At 33.9% G+C, this 20,009-nt stretch overlaps 1 protein-coding gene across 8 annotated transcripts in view; it reads left to right on the forward strand.

Moving 5' to 3' along the window:
- Positions 1-19,596, forward strand: part of LOC121375047 — an 89,543-nt gene extending 69,947 nt beyond the window's left edge. For 5 of the 8 annotated variants that reach the window (XM_041502258.1, XM_041502257.1, XM_041502261.1 and 2 more), the window contains 6 exons: positions 1,343-1,492; positions 3,872-4,084; positions 5,362-5,562; positions 7,747-7,848; positions 9,095-9,138; positions 13,447-19,596. In XM_041502258.1, the coding sequence (XP_041358192.1) occupies positions 1,343-1,492; positions 3,872-4,084; positions 5,362-5,562; positions 7,747-7,848; positions 9,095-9,138; positions 13,447-13,462 (726 nt within the window). In that variant the 3' untranslated portion in view covers positions 13,463-19,596. Of the gene's footprint in view, positions 1-1,342; positions 1,493-3,871; positions 4,085-5,361; positions 5,563-7,746; positions 7,849-9,094; positions 9,139-10,784; positions 10,866-13,446 lie in introns of all 8 variants that reach the window. The other 3 variants (XR_005958271.1, XM_041502260.1, XM_041502262.1) reach the window with 3 other exon arrangements.
- Positions 19,597-20,009: the final 413 nt, after the last annotated feature.

A 20,009-nucleotide genomic window follows, 5' to 3' on the forward strand; every position in this document is an offset into this window, starting at 1 on the left:
AATTAAAATTGTGATTTGCTGGAGAAAGTGAATCTAATTATAGGATTTTTTTCTTTTAAAAATGATGAATTACAAATTAAAATTGTCATTAGTTGCAGACAGTGAAACTAATTGTGTGATTTATTTTATTTTTCTTAAAAGTTTTCAATTAAAATTGTTATTATCTGCAGAAGCTGAATATAAATGTGTGATTTTTTTTTTTCTCTGTCCATTCCACATGTGTTAAATTAGAATTGTGATTTGCTGCTGAAGGTGAATGTAACCATGTGATTTAAAAATAAATAAATAAATTGACAAGTGTTTTTAATTAGATTTGTGATTTGCTGCTAAAGTGAATCTAATCTTGTGATTTTTTTTTTTTAAATTAACAAATGTTTTGAATTAGAATTGTGATTTGCTGTGTTAGGTGAATCTAATCATGTGATTTTTTTTTACACATTTTGACACATCTGTTGAATTAGCTGTTATGTGAACCTAATGGAGTGTATTATGTTTATTTGCTATGTTATGTGAACCTAATGGTGTGTATTGTTTTTATTTGCTATGTTATGTGAACCTAATGGTGTGTATTGTTTTTATTTGCTGTGTTATGTGAATCTAATGGTGTGTAGGCAGAACGTAGTCCAGTGGTAAAGTGTTTGCTTGATGCGCGGTCGGTCTGGGATTGATCCCCGTCGGTGGACTCATTGCGCTATTTCTCTAGCCAGTCTAGCCATTGCACCACGACTAGTATATCAAAGGCTGTGGTATGTGCTATCCTGTCAGTGGGATGGTGCATATAAAAGATCCCTTGCTGCTAATCGAAAAGAGCAGCGGGTTTCCTCTCTCAGTATCTGTTTGGTCCTTAAAAGCATATTGTCACAGACCACTGACCTATTAAATGGCCTAACAAAGTATTACCTGAACAAAGATATATTTGATTTTCCCCTAAATGTACTTTATTCAAACATCTACGTAACCACCATACTTCACTTATTAATGATATTTTGTGAAAATAATTGAATTATGGCAATGGTCCATAATTCAAAAACTAAAATTGCCAGAGATATGGACATGGATTTCACATGCGAAAGCTAGATTGGGTTTTCAAAAATTAATGTAATTTTTATTTATTATCCATTTTTAGACAAATAAGATCCTTAAATCTGTGACAGTATGCCTTTAACCATATGTCCGACCACATATAACCGTAAATAAAATGTGTTGCGTGCGTTGTTAAATAAAACATAGTGGTGTGTATTGTTTTTGTTTGCTGTGTAATGTGAATCTAATGGTGTGTATTGTGTTTATTTGCTGTGTTAGGTGAATCTAATGGTGTGTATTGTGTTTTCTCTCTGTGTAGAATGCGAGCGTGAACGTGATTCAGCAGGAGTGGTTCAGGATCACCAACAACAAGCTGGTGGACCCGCACCAGGTGGAGGACTACATCTCCTCCTTCAACGAGATCTCCAAGAAACTCATGGAGCACATCGTCAACATGGCTGACGCCAATGTAAACACACCCTGCTCTATAGTAGTACCTTATACGAAGGGTGGGATGTAGCCCAGTGGTAAAGTGTGTTTTTAATGTAAACACACCCTGCTCTATAGTAGTACCTTATACGAGGGGAGGGATGTAGCCCAGTGGTAAAGTGTGCTCTTAATGTAAACACACCCTGCTCTTTAGTAGTACCTTATACGAAGGGTGGGATGTAGCCCAGTGGTAAAGTGTGCTCTTAATGTAAACACACCCTGCTCTATAGTAGTACCTTACACGAGGGGAGGGATGTATAGCTCAGTGGTAAAGTGTGCTCTTAATGTAAACACACCCTGCTCTTTAGTAGTACCTTATACGAAGGGTGGGATGTAGCCCAGTGGTAAAGTGTGCTCTTAATGTAAACACACCCTGCTCTATAGTAGTACCTTATACGAAGGGTGGGATGTAGCCCAGTGGTAAAGTGTGCTCTTAATGTAAACACACCCTGCTCTATAGCAGTACCTTATACGAAGGGAGGGATGTAGCCCAGTGGTAAAGTGTGCTCTTAATGTAAACACACCCTGCTCTATAGTAGTACCTTATACGAAGGGTGGGATGTAGCCCAGTGGTAAAGTGTGTTTTTAATGTAAACACACCCTGCTCTATAGTAGTACCTTATACAAAGGGTGGGATGTAGCCCAGTGGTAAAGTGTGCTCTTAATGTAAACACACCCTGCTCTATAGTAGTACCTTATACGAGGGGAGGGATGTAGCCCAGTGGTAAAGTGTGCTCTTAATGTAAACACACCCTGCTCTATAGTAGTACCTTATACGAGGGGTGGGATGTAGCCCAGTGGTAAAGTGTGCTCTTAATGTAAACACACCCTGCTCTTTAGTAGTACCTTATACGAGGGGAGGGATGTAGCCCAGTGGTAAAGTGTGCTCTTAATGTAAACACACCCTGCTCTATAGTAGTACCTTATACAAAGGGTGGGATGTAGCCCAGTGGTAAAGTGTGCTCTTAATGTAAACACACCCTGCTCTATAGTAGTACCTTATACGAGGGGAGGGATGTAGCCCAGTGGTAAAGTGTGCTCTTAATGTAAACACACCCTGCTCTATAGTAGTACCTTATACGAGGGGAGGGATGTAGCCCAGTGGTAAAGTGTGCTCTTAATGTAAACACACCCTGCTCTATAGTAGTACCTTATACGAGGGGTGGGATGTAGCCCAGTGGTAAAGTGTGTTTTTAATGTAAACACACCCTGCTCTATAGTAGTACCTTATACGAAGGGTGGGATGTAGCCCAGTGGTAAAGTGTGCTCTTAATGTAAACACACCCTGCTCTTTAGTAGTACCTTATACGAGGGGAGGGATGTAGCCCAGTGGTAAAGTGTGCTCTTAATGTAAACACACCCTGCTCTATAGTAGTACCTTACACGAGGGGAGGGATGTATAGCTCAGTGGTAAAGTGTGCTCTTAATGTAAACACACCCTGCTCTATAGCAGTACCTTATACGAAGGGTGGGATGTAGCCCAGTGGTAAAGTGCTCGCTTAATGCACAGTATGTCCAGAATGGATCCCGTCTGTGGTATATCAAAGGCTGTGGTATGTGCTATGCTGTTTTGGGGATGGTGTATATAAAAAAATCCCTTGCAATGTACTCTAGTACTTTATATGCTTTTCCAGCAAGGGCAGGATCTAACTCAGTCTGTAGAGTGAGTTTTTTAATTTACAAATAGTTGAGCACCAATACCTCAGTCTGATAAAACTTTTTGCTATCCTCAAAGCCTAGTCTAGACATAGTATTAAGTTACATGCTGTTATTAACGGATATTTAGATCCCATAGGCAAAATAAATTTTACTACTTCTGTTTACTGCCTTCACTTTGTAACATTTGAGGAAATGAGGGTTGGGACTGAACCCAATGATAAAGCAGTTGGTCTAGGATTGATCCTCTATTGGGCTATTTCTCGTTCCAACCAGTGCACCAAGACTGGTATATTAAAAGATATGGTATGTGCTATCCTGACTGTGGGATGGTTCATATAAAAAATCCCTTGCTACTAATGGAATAATGTAGCACATTTCCTTTTTGAGACTATGTCAAAATTACCAAATGTTTGACATCCAATAGTTGAATATTAATAAATCATTGTGCTCTAGTAGTGTCATTAAACAAAACAAAAAATTTTGTTGTTGGGGAAATGAACCTAGACTCTAATTTAATTATGTTGGGGATATTATTATAGTTATTGTAAAATAATTGAGATAATAAAAAAATAATAATTTTAAAAATCTTATATCTGTGAACTGATTACATTATTAACCTCATCAAAGATTTTTTTTTTTTGTTTTTTTGTTGACTGCACACTTGATAATTGATTTTATTTTTGTTGTTGTTTGTTTCTAGGGTAACACTGCCCTGCACTATTCGGTTTCGAACTGTAATTTCGAGGTGGTCGGGCTGCTGCTGGACACGGGCATCTGTGACCTGAACAAGCAGAACAAGGGCGGCTACACGGCCATCATGCTGGCCGCGCTGGCCAGTATACAGACCAACAGCCAGGAGGAGGTCGTGTGTCGGCTCTTCGCTGAGGGAGATGTCAACATCAGAGCGGTGCAGGTAATCACACATGTCCTTGTGTGAGGCGGGATTTAGCTCAGTTGGTTGAGTGCTCGCTTGAGGTGTTTGCATCGCAGGATCGAACCACCTCGGTGGATCCATTCAACTGATTTTTTAATTTTTTTGGGGGTCGTTTCAACCAGTACACCACAACTGGTCAAAGGCCATGGTATGTACTTTCCTGGTGGGAATTAGCTGAGTCGGTTGAGCGCTCGCTTAAGATGCTTGCATCACAGGATCAAACCACCTTGGTGGATCCATTCAACTAATTTGATTTTTTCTCGTTTCAACCAATGCACCATGACTGGTGAAAGGCTGTGTATGTGCTTTCCTGCTGAAAATCACCAACTCACCAATGAAAACACGAAAATTGAATCAGAGTGACGTCGCCCATTGGGCTGTTTCTCGTTCCAGCCAGTGCACCACGAAGGTATATCAAAGGCCGTGGTACATGCTATCCTGTCTGTGGGATGGTACATATAAAAGATCCCTTGCTACTAATGGAAAAAATGTAGCGGGTTTCCTCTCTATGACTGTCCAATACCGGCCTCGGTGGCGTCGTGGTAGGCCATCGGTCTACAGGCTGGTAGGTACTGGGTTCGGATCCCAGTCGAGGCATGGGATTTTTAATCCAGATACCGACTCCAAACCCTGAGTGAGTGCTCCGCAAGGCTCAATGGGTAGGTGTAAACCACTTGCACCGACCAGTGATCCATAACTGGTTCAACAAAGGCCATGGTTTGTGCTATCCTGCCTGTGGGAAGCGCAAATAAAAGATCCCTTGCTGCTAATCGGAAGAGTAGCCCATGTAGTGGCGACAGCGGGTTTCCTCTCAAAATCTGTGTGGTCCTTAACCATATGTCTAACGCCATATAACCGTAAATAAAATGTGTTGAGTGCGTCGTTAAATAAAACATTTCTTTCTTTCTTTCTTTCTATTACTGTCAAAATTACCAAATGTTTGACATCCAATACCCGATGATTAATAAATCAGTGTGCACTTAACATTGAGCACAAAAGGGGTTTGACCCACACACACACACACACACTCCACCGCTACCCCTCACACACACCTGCTTTAATTATTTTGTCCCATTGACCTGGTCAACAAGTTTTACTTTTAGTGTGAAGGTCAAGTCATCAGCATTATAAGGGTGGTAGGTGTTCTCTGGAGCAAGTGTCACAATTACCACTGTTAAACACTTAATAACCTTTCATAAACAATGAAACTTAACCATCACTAAACTTAACATACCTTTTCTTTTTTTCTTTTAAAGACTGGCCAAACTGCGATGATGCTGGCCGTGAGTCATGGGCGACCCAACATGGTGAAGTTGCTGCTTGAGAACGGCGCTACGATTAACGAGCAGGATGACGATGGCTCCACCGCGCTAATGTGTGCGTGTGAACATGGCCACAGCGACATCGTCAAACTACTGCTGGCTCACCCCAGCTGCGACGCCACCTTAACCGACAACGTAAGTATTGAGAGATTTTCTTCCATGCAGAACTTGGTTAGTGATTGGTTATTTCATATTTTGCTGTATTTCGTAGTTAGATTTTAAAATATATTCATTTACATTTGTTATAGCAATTATTATAAGAAAAAGAAAGAAAAAAATAGAAAGAGTGTTTTCTTGTAAATTTTGCTAACCCAAGCTATGATGATGCCTTAAATGACAATGTGAGTATTCAAAAGAATTTCGGAACATTTTCTTCCATGCAGAACTTGGTTGGTAATCAAATTTGGAGGTTTTTAGATTTGTGGGTGTCTTAGTCTATTTGATGCCCACAAATGAGTCATTTTTGACCTCAGGCTAACTGACACCTTCGGTCATAAATGACAGTAATACCTGCAAATTAAAAATTTCATGTTATGTGCATTGTAAACTGAAATGTTTTTCCATGGAACAAATTGAATATTTTATATGTTTGGAAAGAAAGACGTTAGACCATTAAACAATTAGCATGGATTGTCCCACTTTGTAATGACATCATTGCCTTTTTGGGTGTTATTGTCTATTTGATGCCTGGGAAACAATGTCATTGACCAATCACGTTACAGAACATACTGGCCATCAGTTTAAAATATTTTATATTTTGCTGTATTTCATTATTAGATTTTTTTAATACATTTTTTAAAACCTTTGTCTGTTATGGCAAAATGTTTTTTGTTTTTTTAATTTGACCTAATCTTGTAATTTTCTAATAAAGATATTGATATTGAAATTTTATCTTTAGTATATATGGTTGAAGATTTTTATAAATGTCACTTCTAACATGCTTCTGTTTGTGCCCTTAATGAAGATCGTGGTTGTACATTTATTTCTATACATTTGTCTATTAGGCAAATTATAAGAAAATTAGAAGTAAAAAAAGAATTCAAAAGTTCAGTTTCATATTTGATAACTTATTGATCAAGGGTAATGCTAATTCAGTAGTAATAGAGATATTGATCTAAAAAGTTTAAAAGACTGACTATACCAAACTTGTATATGTACAGTCGAACATACGTACATTAAGGTCAATGAAAGGTTCTACTAATTGTGGTCTTTTACACAGAGGTAGATATTATTTAAGTGGAACAGGTTTATCTGATGTTCACATTAGCAGGGCTAGCTTGGCACTCGCCAATTTCGCCAAATGAGAATTTTGAAAACAGTTGGCAAATTTTATTTTAATTTGGCAAAAACTTTCAGGTAACTATTGATATTGAGTTTTTGCAATTTTTAAAGTTTAAAAATAGTTTGGCAAAATTTCTGCTCGCCCAGAGCTCACTCTGTATTAGTCTTTAGGTCCCATTAGATATGTTGTTATGTAAATTTTCTTTATTTATTGCAGACTAGTATTTCTCAAATTTAAAAAAGAAAAATCACTATTTATTTTATAACATATTCAGTTATTTCTAGTATAGTTCATATTGTTTTCAATTTGTTTATGTTGAATCCTTTATTTCTTTTGCAGGTTAAATTTGTATCTTATGAGCAGACTATAGTTTCATAGGCTTTGTCTATGTATATGTTTGCACAAAAGGTTTTCCTTTTCTTTGTAAATCTCTTTTATTCTTCTCACTATCATTACAAATGTAATAATTTTTATTACCAATCCAAAAGACATTTATACATGTATGTGCTTGCATGTACTTTAAAAATTACTAAATAATATTGCAGTCTGTTAAGCAAGCTTAAGAATTTGTACTTGTAAAATTTGAAATGTAGATTAAGACGTGAGATGAGAAAAAAAAAGAAAATTGTTAAAACAAAACCCATTGGTGTAACACAAAATAAGTGACTAGAACTAGTTAAATGGAAATAACACAAGGATATGATAAATATGCTGTTTATAATCAATACCATGTAATATTAATCTACCGACCAGAATTTGGAGGTGGGGGAAAAAACAACAGAAAATTTAATGGCACTTTCTAAAAGTCTCTTCTTTCCCAAGATTTAATATTACCTTATTCTAGCTGGACATAGTTAATTTTATTTGCCCATCTTTTTCAACCAAGTTATTCCCTGGACATACTTTTATTTTTATTTTATCAGTTAGTCATTAAATTTACCGTTTGTTGTTTTGTTTATTCAATGTTGTGTTTTTAGTTTTCAGTTTGACACATTTTATGTTTGGTTTTGCACTTGATGTTGTGTTTTCCTCCTCAGGATGGGAGCACCGCCCTCACAATAGCCATGGAAGCAAGTCACCGAGATATTGGTGTTATTTTATATGCTCACCTTAATTTTGCTAAAGGACCTACCTCTCCTGTAAGTGTAGCTTTTTGTTTTCTTTTGCATCTATATATTGCCCTAAATATAGTTTACAATAAATTGTCCTGAATGCATATTAGAATATGTTGCCTTGAATATGTATTGCTTACTTTGGTCAGTCTGTGATTTGTTATACTCAAAACAATAACATTGAAAAGTTAAAGCTCTAATTCACAAACATGCTGTTGAATTTCTTTATTGTCAGAAAATACTGATTTCAAACATGTCTGTGAATTATTATAATTATAACAACATAAATATATGAAACTAATTAATATTTGATTATGAAAGGTACTTATTCACTGAAATAGCATTGTTAATTTAAAAAAGTTAATAGTATTATTGAATAACATTTTAAAGAAAAAATTCTTAAAACCAAAAAAAAGATAAAAAGAAAAGCCCACCAATTAAAAACTAAGTTGCATGTGTTTGGATTTCATAATAAAATTTGTAAACAGTGTGTATCAATCTTGAAGTGTTCCAGCCAGTGCTCCACAACTGGTGTAACAAAGGCTGTGGTATGTACTATCCTGTCTATGGGATGGTGCATATAAAAGAACTTTTGCTGCTAATTGAAAAGAGTAGCCCATGAAGTGGCGACAGCAGGTTTCTTCTCTCAATATCTGTGTTGTCCTTAATCATAAGTCTGATGCCATATAACCGTAAATAAAATGTGTTGAGTGCATTGTTAAATATAACATTTCTTTCCTTCTTTCCTATCGAAGTGTGTTACTTTCTAAATTAATAATAGTATTCCTTCATTTAGTTCAAGGAGATACATAGGTTTAGGGTTATTTCCCTTTCCACTGAAAGGTCCAGTATTAAAAAGTTCAACATAATGGGTTACTGTAAAATATAGACAAAAGATACCTTCTTGTTAATTATAAAGTAATCAATAAAAGTATTAAAACCATAAGCTGTGGCACCAGTAAAACAAACATTAACTTTTTTCTCTGACATTTTCAGAGCTTAAACCCACAATCGAAATAAATGTTACAATTCCAAGTAAAAGAATTAATAAAATATAATACATATAAATTATAGTTGAATAAAATTAGAATTTAAATAATAGATAAATTGTCACAAGCATTTTGCATGGTTTGTTTATTGAATGTTTTATTTTATTAGTGTAGATTTGTTTTTTACTGCTTTTTTTTCTACGTATCATACTGTTGCATGGAACTCCCACAATTCCTCTAGAATGATTTGCAGCCTGTTGCATGTGGTGTTTATCTGTTTCTAGGGGATAGCAAGAAAAAGACGCACCTCCAGCTCTCCCACTCCCAGGTAACTTGTTATTTGTTTTTCATTAGTTTATTGTACTGTTTTCTTTCTTTTTTCATACTAGACCTGACCTCTGACCTCTGACTAATGGTATTTTCCCCATATTTTATTAGTATTCTGGAAGATTGTGACCAATCGGCTGTTGGGATGTTTGGACCAGTCCAAATTTATTAAATTGTGAGAATTGCTATAGGTTAGAGGTCAGGCTAAGTACCGGTATTCATAAAAAGAGAAATCGATCCCAGTTATCTCAATTTTCACATTCCATCTGGGTGATATTTCTTTTGATTTTAGGCTTATTAGCATATTACAGGGTGCAGAAATTACTGGTCCACTCACCAAAAGTGAGTGAAAAATCTTATGGATAAGTTAAAAATATAACAATCAGTCTACTCACTAAATGTGATAAAACGTCTGATGAATAAGTGGGGGTTGGGTGGGATTACTACAAGATTTCATACGGAGGGTACATGGAGTAAAATTACATACCCATAAATCTTGAATGTAGGAAATATTTTGCTGGAGGGGTGGGGGACTAATATGGACTAACTTTTTAAAAGGGCATTCCATGGGGGGGGGGGATTAAAAGAGAAAAAAAAAGGGGGGCACTTGAATATTTTTTTAGTCACTTGCTGCATTTTGTCTTAACAGGGCAGTATTGTATTGTGCTATAGGCTGATGGACTGGTAAAAATATTTTTTGCACCCATAATATACATTTACAAAACTGATTTGTGATCAAACCATTTCTAATACAAAAAATAATTGTGGCAGTGGAAAACAGTAATTTATACCAAGCTTTTTCCTTTCTTCAGTTTACAAATGTCGTGATATAAAACTTTGTTTACAAGTAGCTGGTGTCGGTTTACTGTTGAACATGATCTAGCATTAAACTACGAGTTCATCCAAACATTTTCAATGTTTGCCAAGTTACAGAAATAGTAATTATAAAATAGTTGGGTTAATCCTGGTCTTTAAAGTGATGGAGTTTGTTTCCAAATTGAAAGTTGATAGTTTCATAGTTCATCTGGCTATTGTCAAGTGGGTGGGGTAATGTACTGTAACACTTGACAGATCTGTCATACAATATGATACAGGGAAGTGTAAGGGAAATGGTTATTTACTGCATGCAGCTTGTAGCAGGACTTTTAGTTTACAATTTTACATCCTGTAAAGTTTACAATCGAGTATTTACTGTCCTCATTTATAGCTTTAACAGACTACAAATAAAAGTGAATTTGAAGGAAATAATAACAATTTCAAATTTGTTTAATTAATTTTGCAAAGCACACTAATGATAGGGCCTACGTGAATATGCATAAAATCAAATTATTTTTTTATTATTTTTTTAAAACATCTACCCCCCTCCAAAAAAAAAACCCACTCCAAAAAACACACACACACACACCCAAAAAAAACCCCCCAAAAAACATTCATTTTGAAAAACTAAAATTTTGTGATTAATTAAAGTTATCAGTTTTGACAGACCATACAAAATGTTCAAATGACATATGCATGGGGTATTAATTATTTACATCAAATATGAAATATAGTATACACAGTACCATATATTTTGAACCATCTGAATAATAATTGTTGTTATTGTGACATGTATTTGTTTGCTACAGTATTTAATGATATTGTTTTCAGTATATAACATCGTGTGGTGTATCGAGTATGTATGACAGAACTTCATCCTTCACTGTACTACTCTCTACTAGTCAAGCTTGTGTAATGATTATTAATAATGCATGTTGTAATTACCATATCTATGTACTATTATCTATTTACCTTAAACCTTTTTAGTTGACTAACATCATCTGTATTATCTTAACAAACATATTGATGACTCAGCTCATCTGCATATCAGTAATAGCAATAGCATAATTATAGTTTTGCAACTTTATAATTGTGGTGGCCAACTGGACTACGGTAGTTAAAAATGAAATTTAAGCAGCCTTCAAATTATTGCAATGAATAGACGATCTTAATAGCAGTTACAATTTGTTTTTAATAAAGGTGACCTTGGGCAACTGGGTAACTGTCAATTTTCATAAATCTGTCATATCACTCAAACTGTGTAAAGTTACAGGTTAATTAGGACTCTCAGTGAGAGTCCCTTAGGGTGCCTCCCACCAATCTGCTGTGCCCTTCTCAAGGCACTCTAAAAATAGGGTCCCCAAACTGCCGAGTCGTCCGAAGGACTAAAACATAGGGAACCTATGGGAGTCGAACCACCACAGCCTCCATGGAGGCATTGCAAGGTTCCAGCAACAAGAAACCTTTCAATCAACTGAGTCAAATCAACCAAAATACCTCTATTTCAATTTTGATGAACCATTCTAAATTATGCCTTCAATAAATTATGCATCAATTTCTGTTTGGTGTTAATTCCACAGGACATTTGCAAATTCAATAGCACCAAAACCAACCTCTGGTCGGGCTGCTTATGCTCCCTTGCACATGCCAGCGTGGCCAATACCTTTTGACCAAACCCCCCAACTCCAATCCTTTCCCCATGACAGGTGTGTGCTACAACAGCTTGTTCTGAATGTGCACTTTAAAATCTATCACCTGACCTGACCAGTTTGATTTTTAAAGTTCATAACTGACATGTTATTTCAACAATTAATTCCATGAAATTATTGTTATTTCTACCAACTGGAATTTCTAGTTTTATGTTAATTGTTGTTGTTGCCAATTCATAAAACTAAGAGTTGTAAGTTAAATTACCGCCCAAAATATATTAAAAACATGTTGCATCATGACATGTTAAGTTCTTTCTTATACCCAAACACACACATCCCACTTTTATGTAGGCAACCAACTATAATTGCCAAATATTTCTTATTCTTAACTGCTTCATTATTATTATTTATTATTATTAATATTATTATTATTATTATTACAAACTTTATTATTAACCAGCTAGTTTAGTCACATAGGTGTAACATGTTAAATGAATGTATTAGCTAATATTAGTAACCAAAATATAATCAGTTGAAATTAACACCCAACATGTATTAATATATCACAATATATTATTTTGATATGCCTACACCACTTAATGTTTGTTATATCAACTTGACTACCATATATATTTAATTATATAGATAGAAAACTTCACTATCTCAACTTCTGTAATTCAAAAGTTCATTATATCTGGATGTGTAGAATTTGGCCCATGGCCCACAGTTATTTATCTCAAACCACCAACATCTTGTGTTTGCTGGTTTAGTCTCTTCAGTATTTAGATAACAATATTTGTATATATACTGAACAAAATTAATTAAGGGCCAGTAGACTTTTTGGTAATTCTTTGCTAGTGTCACATTATTTACCAAGTTTTGATCACAGATGACTTCTAACCATTGTTTCAGTAAAAATACAGAACTTCACATACATTGTTTTTGCTTCCTATTTATTATACAAGTGTATTTTGTGCAATAATATATACCAAGAGACCACATAGCGGTCGAGCGGTATTTTCTTTCGCAAAATAAACGAGTGCAATAAATAGGAAGCGAAGACAACATATGTGAAGTTCTGTACTTGTTACATACCTTCTTTTATGTTTTACAAAACCGGTTTTTAATTTAAAGTCATAGCAACACTTTGTTAGATCTTGGGTTTTTAATGCATTTATGAAAACTACCAAGCTGTGCATTGAGTTAAGATTCTGTACATGTTGGTTCATATTGATACATGTGTACTTGTAGTTTTGTTCATTCTAAAGTATTGTTTAAATTATTAAGTTTAACAACATGGCACAACATCAACACTTTACAATTATTTTTTTTATTATAATTTTTTTTTTTTTTTACGACATTTAAAAACAAATGGCAAAAATATAATTCTGGCACTTAATTAATTTTGTTGGGTATATATTTCTGCTTAAATACCTGTATGTAATTAAAAGGTAGGAAAGAGGGGAATGTACATTAAGACAAACAAGATGGTAGCATGTAGAAATGCTTGAACACACTAAATATTTAATGCTGAATATGCTTTTACTTTTAACTGGTAAAGGTGTAATTACAAATTAATATAACAGTTAAATTTAGCCTTTTATTCCACATATGTATTAAAAACGTTTATTAAACCAGTCATACAAATGTATATTTAATGAAGATATCCATATTGATTTAATTTTCTTAATATTGTTTTACATCCCCACATCCACCCTTAGTTAATATTAATGTATATTAAGTATTTTACGATGTTTTTTTTGTTTTTTTTCTTTTGTGTTTTTTTAATGTGTATTTTTATAATCTATTAAATTTTTTTTTTTTTTTTTTTCTTTTATTCACAGCCGTATAATTCGATAAACAAAGTCCAAGAAACTTTGCTGTGATGTTGGTATCAGAAGACTTGCCAGTCATAAGGACATCCAAAAATACATAGTGCACAAGTCTTGACAGTGTTTCACTTAATTGTGGAGAGAAAACAATCTGTATTAAAACTATTACAAGTTTTCTTATTCTAGTAACTGTGCCATTATGTACAATTCTGTTTTCTTGGAGACTTAAAGGATATTTTAAACATATTAAGAATGTGCAGTTTATTTTATCTTTTACTATTTAAGTAATTCTTAGATTATGAAACATTGCAGGTCTTGTGAATATTTTAGGTTTTACTTTTGACATAATTTTGCTTTAAGTATGTGTAAAGAATCCAAGATAAACCTGTAATATGTATACCATATTATAGAAAATCCTAGCTGTATGATTTGTTTTAAAAGTTTTATTTCCATTTGTTCAATTACAAGATCTGTTTTACTGATAAAGCTTACAGCGTTGACATTGATAATTTGCTAGATGATGCATCACAATGTAGATGATAGCTTTGACATAGAAAAATTATTAGATGGATATTTTGGTTAGTACACATCATTAATTTTGCCTTTTCAAAAGCCACAATAATGGCCATATTAGCACTTAAAATATAATTTTGTTACAATGGAAATAAATATTTAAGAAAAGTGTAACTTCTATGCATACTTTTTTTTTTGGTTACCTTGCTATGATGTATAACAATATATCAGCTACCTCAGATGTAATAAGTCTACTTGTACCTTCATGTACTATGAATATTCATGATGTCCGATACCTATATCTCTACTGTATATATATATATATATATATGTGTATGTATTTACTTTGCTTCATATACCAAACCTGTCTTTACTGGCATAGTGCATTGAGTATCAATGTATTCTTTCTGTGTTTATTATACATACATGTATTTGTAAATAGAATTTTATCTCGGAAAGACAACTTACTCTACTTGCATTGTACATGTATTAAAGATATAATCTTGCTTGGTTGGTTGGTTTAATTAGATTATAATTGTCCCAGTTTATTCCCCTAGATACAATATGTGTATATTAATACATGCTGTATATTTGACTATATATGTATATTCTTCACCAGTACAAAAGCGTGATGTACATATACTACAGTAACTGTAAATATGTAAATATTCACAGGCAGCAAAATCTGTATCATTAACATGTATTTCTGACTCTTGAAACACTGTTAAATATATATATGTGGCTGATAATGTTTTGGGCAGAAATATATTTATGAATATTTTGTTTTACAAAAGAAGGTGAAATGTTGCTCCTGATGAATATTTCCATCTTTACTGTATTTTACTTCTGGTGAGTGGTCTGGCAATTGCATAAGTATAAACCAGCCTTCAATATGTAAATACAATATTACATTATGTGTAAACTACATTTGAAATAAGCTCTGTAAGTAGATTGAACTGTATTAAACGTGTCTTGTCTAATCCCAGTGATCTATGCCTCAAATACTAAAGCGTTTTGTATTTGCTCATCTCAGTTGCATTTTTGTTTCATAGGCAAAAACTAAGAACCGATTCTGTTGTATTTTTCTATACCTTGTTCAGGGATGGTTACAGTATCAAGATATCTTGGATATCAGTCCTGGATCAGTCCTGGATCAGTCCGAGCTAATTTTGTTGTGTTCAGGTTTCTTGATTTTGCTTAGAACTTCGAACTGATTCAGTTGTGTTTCTGGTACTTTGTCTAGATCTTGCCTACAATTATGCTTATTTGATTCTATTGCTTTGGTAGATTTCGTATCGGACTGTTCATAACTGGTTCTGTTGTACCATTAAATTGTCCACACATAGGAGAACTGAATCATTCACGGGACAAACAAGAACAGATTCAGTTATAATTTGGTACTTTGTCTATATCATGCCTTGAACTGTTCACAACTGATGCTGTTGTTCTGGGGCCTAATTCACAAAGCTCTCTTGGGCTCTGCTAGACAACAAAGCATCCTCTTTGCAAGTCTTTTAGCATTGCACTGCGATATCACAAAGTTGCAAGAGTTTAGTGAATTAGGCCCCTGGTACGTTGTTCATAGGGCTGTTCATAACCGTCTCTGATGTTCCAGTACTGTGTTAGTATCATATAGACCTAGGACAGACGAGAACCAATTATGTTGTGTTTTTGTAACTTTGTGTGCGTTTTGTCTAGGATTGTCCAGAATATATCCCATTATGATTCTAGATCTTAATTGTCTGGGACTGTTCCAAACTGACTGTATTCTGTTCTCAAGGAAATCTCTGGATTTTTGTCGTAGACATTTAAGACACGGAATCTCTTTGGTTTTGCTTAAGACAATGCCATGTGATATGAGTACCTCATATGAGAATTGCCGATTGCATTGTAATGTTGTCTTGTCACAATCGGGCAGGGCTAGCCTTGGGTTGGTATTTTTGTTTGTCTATTCTTGTATGAGATCTACGTATCTTTACAATAGCTTGTCCACATCTTTCCTAATCTATAGCTAATGAATGTCCTTGAGTCCAGCCACAAAGGTTTCTCTTGATATATATGTTCAAATAACAGGTTTATCAGCCTCTAAACCAAGACCTTTGAAAATAAGATTAATCCTCTGTCAGGGCAGTAATGCTGAGGAAACATATTTTATTTTCATGTTGTTGAATATTGCTGCCAAATCTTGAAGTTGAGATCCTGTTATTGTTCTGTAACTAAACAACTTGGTGCTATTAATTATAATATCCTGTCATATAGTCTGTATATAGTCATTAATACACTACAACTTTGGTCAAATGCAAGGGATTACTGTTCATTCAGTTGTGAATATATCTGGAAAATAAATGTAAAGTTTGAATTTGCTTGAATACTTATGGAACATGTTACTGCATGCATTTTGAAAAATATGTACAAGGTATGTGCACAGGACCATGAATTGAATATATATAAAAAAATTAGTTATATCAAATCACAGGTGTTGGATCACTTTAAACTGAAAATAAATAGTGCTGTGAATTTCAGACCTAATAATATATTTTTAGTGATATAAAGTCTCTTTTATTCAACAATAATCCTAAAGTATTTACTCAACCTAAGAATTTTAAATACAGTATATTATTATTTAAAGATACTTTTATGTCTGTAATCAAGTTAATGTACTGAATTATATACCTGGTGAAGGATATATAATAATTAACATATCTGACCCACCATTGTACACAACCTCTATATTACTGGTACATCTGTCATTGAGCACCCAGTTTTGAAAAACATTTTGCCAGGTTTACTAACTACATGTTCTTATCTTTAAGTACTTTTTTGTCTTGCCTTTACTAAATATCAAAGCAAGATATGACTATTACTTTCCAGCTACGGCAGTGATGATGATGTCAACTTTTATGTTTTAAGTTTAATTTTTAGATCATTTATCACAAACTATAAGTCCTATGTCCATGAAACGCTTCACCTATGGATGTTCTTCTTGGTGCATTGGATGTTTTTATTATTTGCAGAATTCTTGTTTTCAGGTACTCAGTGTTTATGCTTTAACTATTTTAAAGAGCTGGAAAACGAAGCAATCAAAATTTGTTTTTTTGTATTAGAGGATCTTTTGTTTTAGCAGTTTAATGCCTAGTATTGGTATCAATATGCTTATAAGTAATACCTTGGTACCAATTTCAAGAGATAATGAAAATGGTTTCAGTTAAAGGACTCAAAATTATTAAAATCATAAATACATGTAGCTCTTTAAAACCAGAAGAATAGGATTTGAGAAGCAAAAAACAAAAATAATGTCTTCTTTTCTTATAAGATATAGAAAGATGATTTAGGGCTATTACGCATAGAATAATGCATTTTTTACTGTTTTTACAAATATAAGTTGTAGGTGAGTTGAAAATGCAGATGTAATGATACACTTGGTGAAATTATTTTAAATTCTAAACACAAAAGAAAACAATTTTTTATTAAGTCAAAAGATAAATTCCGTGTAAATCTACAGTGTTTAGTTTTATTTTATTTATTGTTTTTAATGAGGTGAAAACAACAATGAGCATAGTATGTATGACAATTGTTTTTAAATAGTTGAGGATGTGACAAAAATGCACAAACATTAAACGTTTTATTTATAAAGCTTTTTTAAATGAACTGATTTTTTTAAAAATAATTTAAAAAAATTTGTAATGAATAAATGCACTTTAAAAAATTAAAATAAACATTTATGCTGTTGAAGTTTCCAGTGGTCTAGAATATAAACTGTTGTGCCTGGTCACGAAATTCAATTATTGACTGTTGTTGTGTTAAATCTGCATCTTAACAGTCTGTCTACCTGCCATTCGATCTTAGACACTTTTGTTTAAAGTGGAATTTTAAAACGAAATATTTATGTAGGTCTGTGAAATACACAAATAATTAGAAGAGACTTTGGTGCTCCCACTATACCATTAAGAGTGTATATTTCAGGTATTTGTGTACTATTTTATATATCCAAGTGTTAATAGTGTATTATATTGTAACTGGCTTCAGATACAGATTGCATTTAACTGTAAGAAACATAAAAAGTAGTTGAATATTTGTACAGTACATTGTATACTAGTAATAACACGGTTGTGACAAGTGTTCTTGTGTAGTGTGTATCACAGTTTTGTTTTTAAACCTTTCTGTAGCTTTTAGACACATAACATGTACAAGAATGTAAAGTTAAACAAATGAACAGTTAAATGTCAGTTTGACTAAAGAAACTTCTGTGTATATATATTTGAAAGGACCCGAGATTAAAGTAGTAGGTTGTGTTTTTTTTTATGTTTATGATTTAATTTTTCATGGACTTTTATTTTGTCTGTTTTATGCCAGAATAATTTTACATCAAGGTTTTACTAATGTAAATTTGCATACAGTTTTGTTTTACTCCTGATTTTAGACTGCATGGAAATAATACATTCCGTGTGGTTTATTGTCATTCATTTTGTGTCAAGGCAGCAGGAATTGTTGATCCCTTACTTGTCTTTCTTCTTTCATGATGAGAGGACTTGATTTGTGTTGTCAAGGTCAGTTGTTGTTTTTAGTACCGGTAATGCAGGTTGCTAAAATACACGTAATGCATTCCAGTGACGTGTGTTTAAATATAGAAGTTCCTGGTTACTGTCTATACAAGTTAATACAGTCAAACCCACTTATTATAATGGGCACACGAGGGAACGTTAAAAACTGCCCTTTATGATCAGGTGGCTTCTATATACGACATAAAATATCTTCAGTTGTTTGTGTAAGATATGTGAAGTGAACTTTATAGACAGGTAGTTGTTACACAAGGTGACTATTATTACAGGTTTGAGTGTAATTAAATGTGAGTAAAGTTAATAGCATTTCTGTACATCTCTGTTCCTGGTACGGTACTCTTTTTTTTGTTTTTGATTGCAAGGTTTAAATGAGTGTAAACTAGGTGTGTCAGTGAAAACATGATTATATCTGTGACATTATTATTATTTGATAAAGCTTTAACAAAAATAATCTTAGTACCCAATTGTGTATGAAGCTGTGTTCCTAGGTTGTAGTGACACCGACTCCAATCCAGTAAGATTGCTCAGCTTAGTAAGACCAAGACCAACTTCTCTCACTAACCATAAACCACTATCGGGGTTAGCTCTGGCATTCACCAAATTCGCCAACTACGAATTAAAAAACAAATTGTCAAATTTCATTTTAATTTGGCAAATAAATTTCATGTGATAATTGTTATTTTATTAGAAAATAATTGGGGCTTTCAAATTTTTAAAGTTTAAATAGATGATTTTGTGAATTTTTCTGCTCACCCAGAGCTGTCCCTGAAACATTAATCTCTTTTCTGGACAAACAACTCAAATAGCTGATATGTGTGCCCAGGATAGTGTGCATGAACCATAATTAGATGTAAGCAAAAAAAGGAGAGACTAAAATGTAATATGCTGATTTTAAACATGCATCTTCCAGACTAATTTATCAAATTCAGCAGATTGGTGTACACAATCAATTTATAATATGCCAACAGATATAGATGTTTTCATTGTTTACATTGGGTTTTGAACAACACCTAAATGAAAAAAAAAAATGTACTGCACAAAATATACGTATCACCAGTATATGGCAATAAAGGCTTACCATTATTTACCATTGCAGTCTTGGTTGTCATTTTGTTTTATTAATGATAGAACAAGTGTATACAGGTACCTGGGTGAGATGTCTATGGAATGACACCCCAGCACTTGTCAGGGAAAAGGAAAGGAATATTTGTTTAATGACCTTAGTTTAAATTATGACTGTCTTGTGTGTCAAGGGCAAGAGAGAGAAGACCCACTGCCACCACGTAAGCTATTCCTGCTTAATAGCAGCTAGTGATCTTTGATGCATCAGTTCTTCAAAGGGGCGGGACGTAGCCCACTGGTAAAGCGTTTGCTTATGCATGGTAGGTCTACGATCGATCCCCATTGGGCTATTGCTCATTCCAGACAGTGCTCCACAACTGGTGTAACAAAGGCCATGGTATGTACTATCCTGTCTGGGATGGTGCATATAAAAGATCCCTT

This window comes from Gigantopelta aegis, chromosome 6 (assembly GCF_016097555.1).
Source record: "Gigantopelta aegis isolate Gae_Host chromosome 6, Gae_host_genome, whole genome shotgun sequence".
NCBI lineage: Eukaryota > Metazoa > Mollusca > Gastropoda > Neomphalida > Peltospiridae > Gigantopelta > Gigantopelta aegis.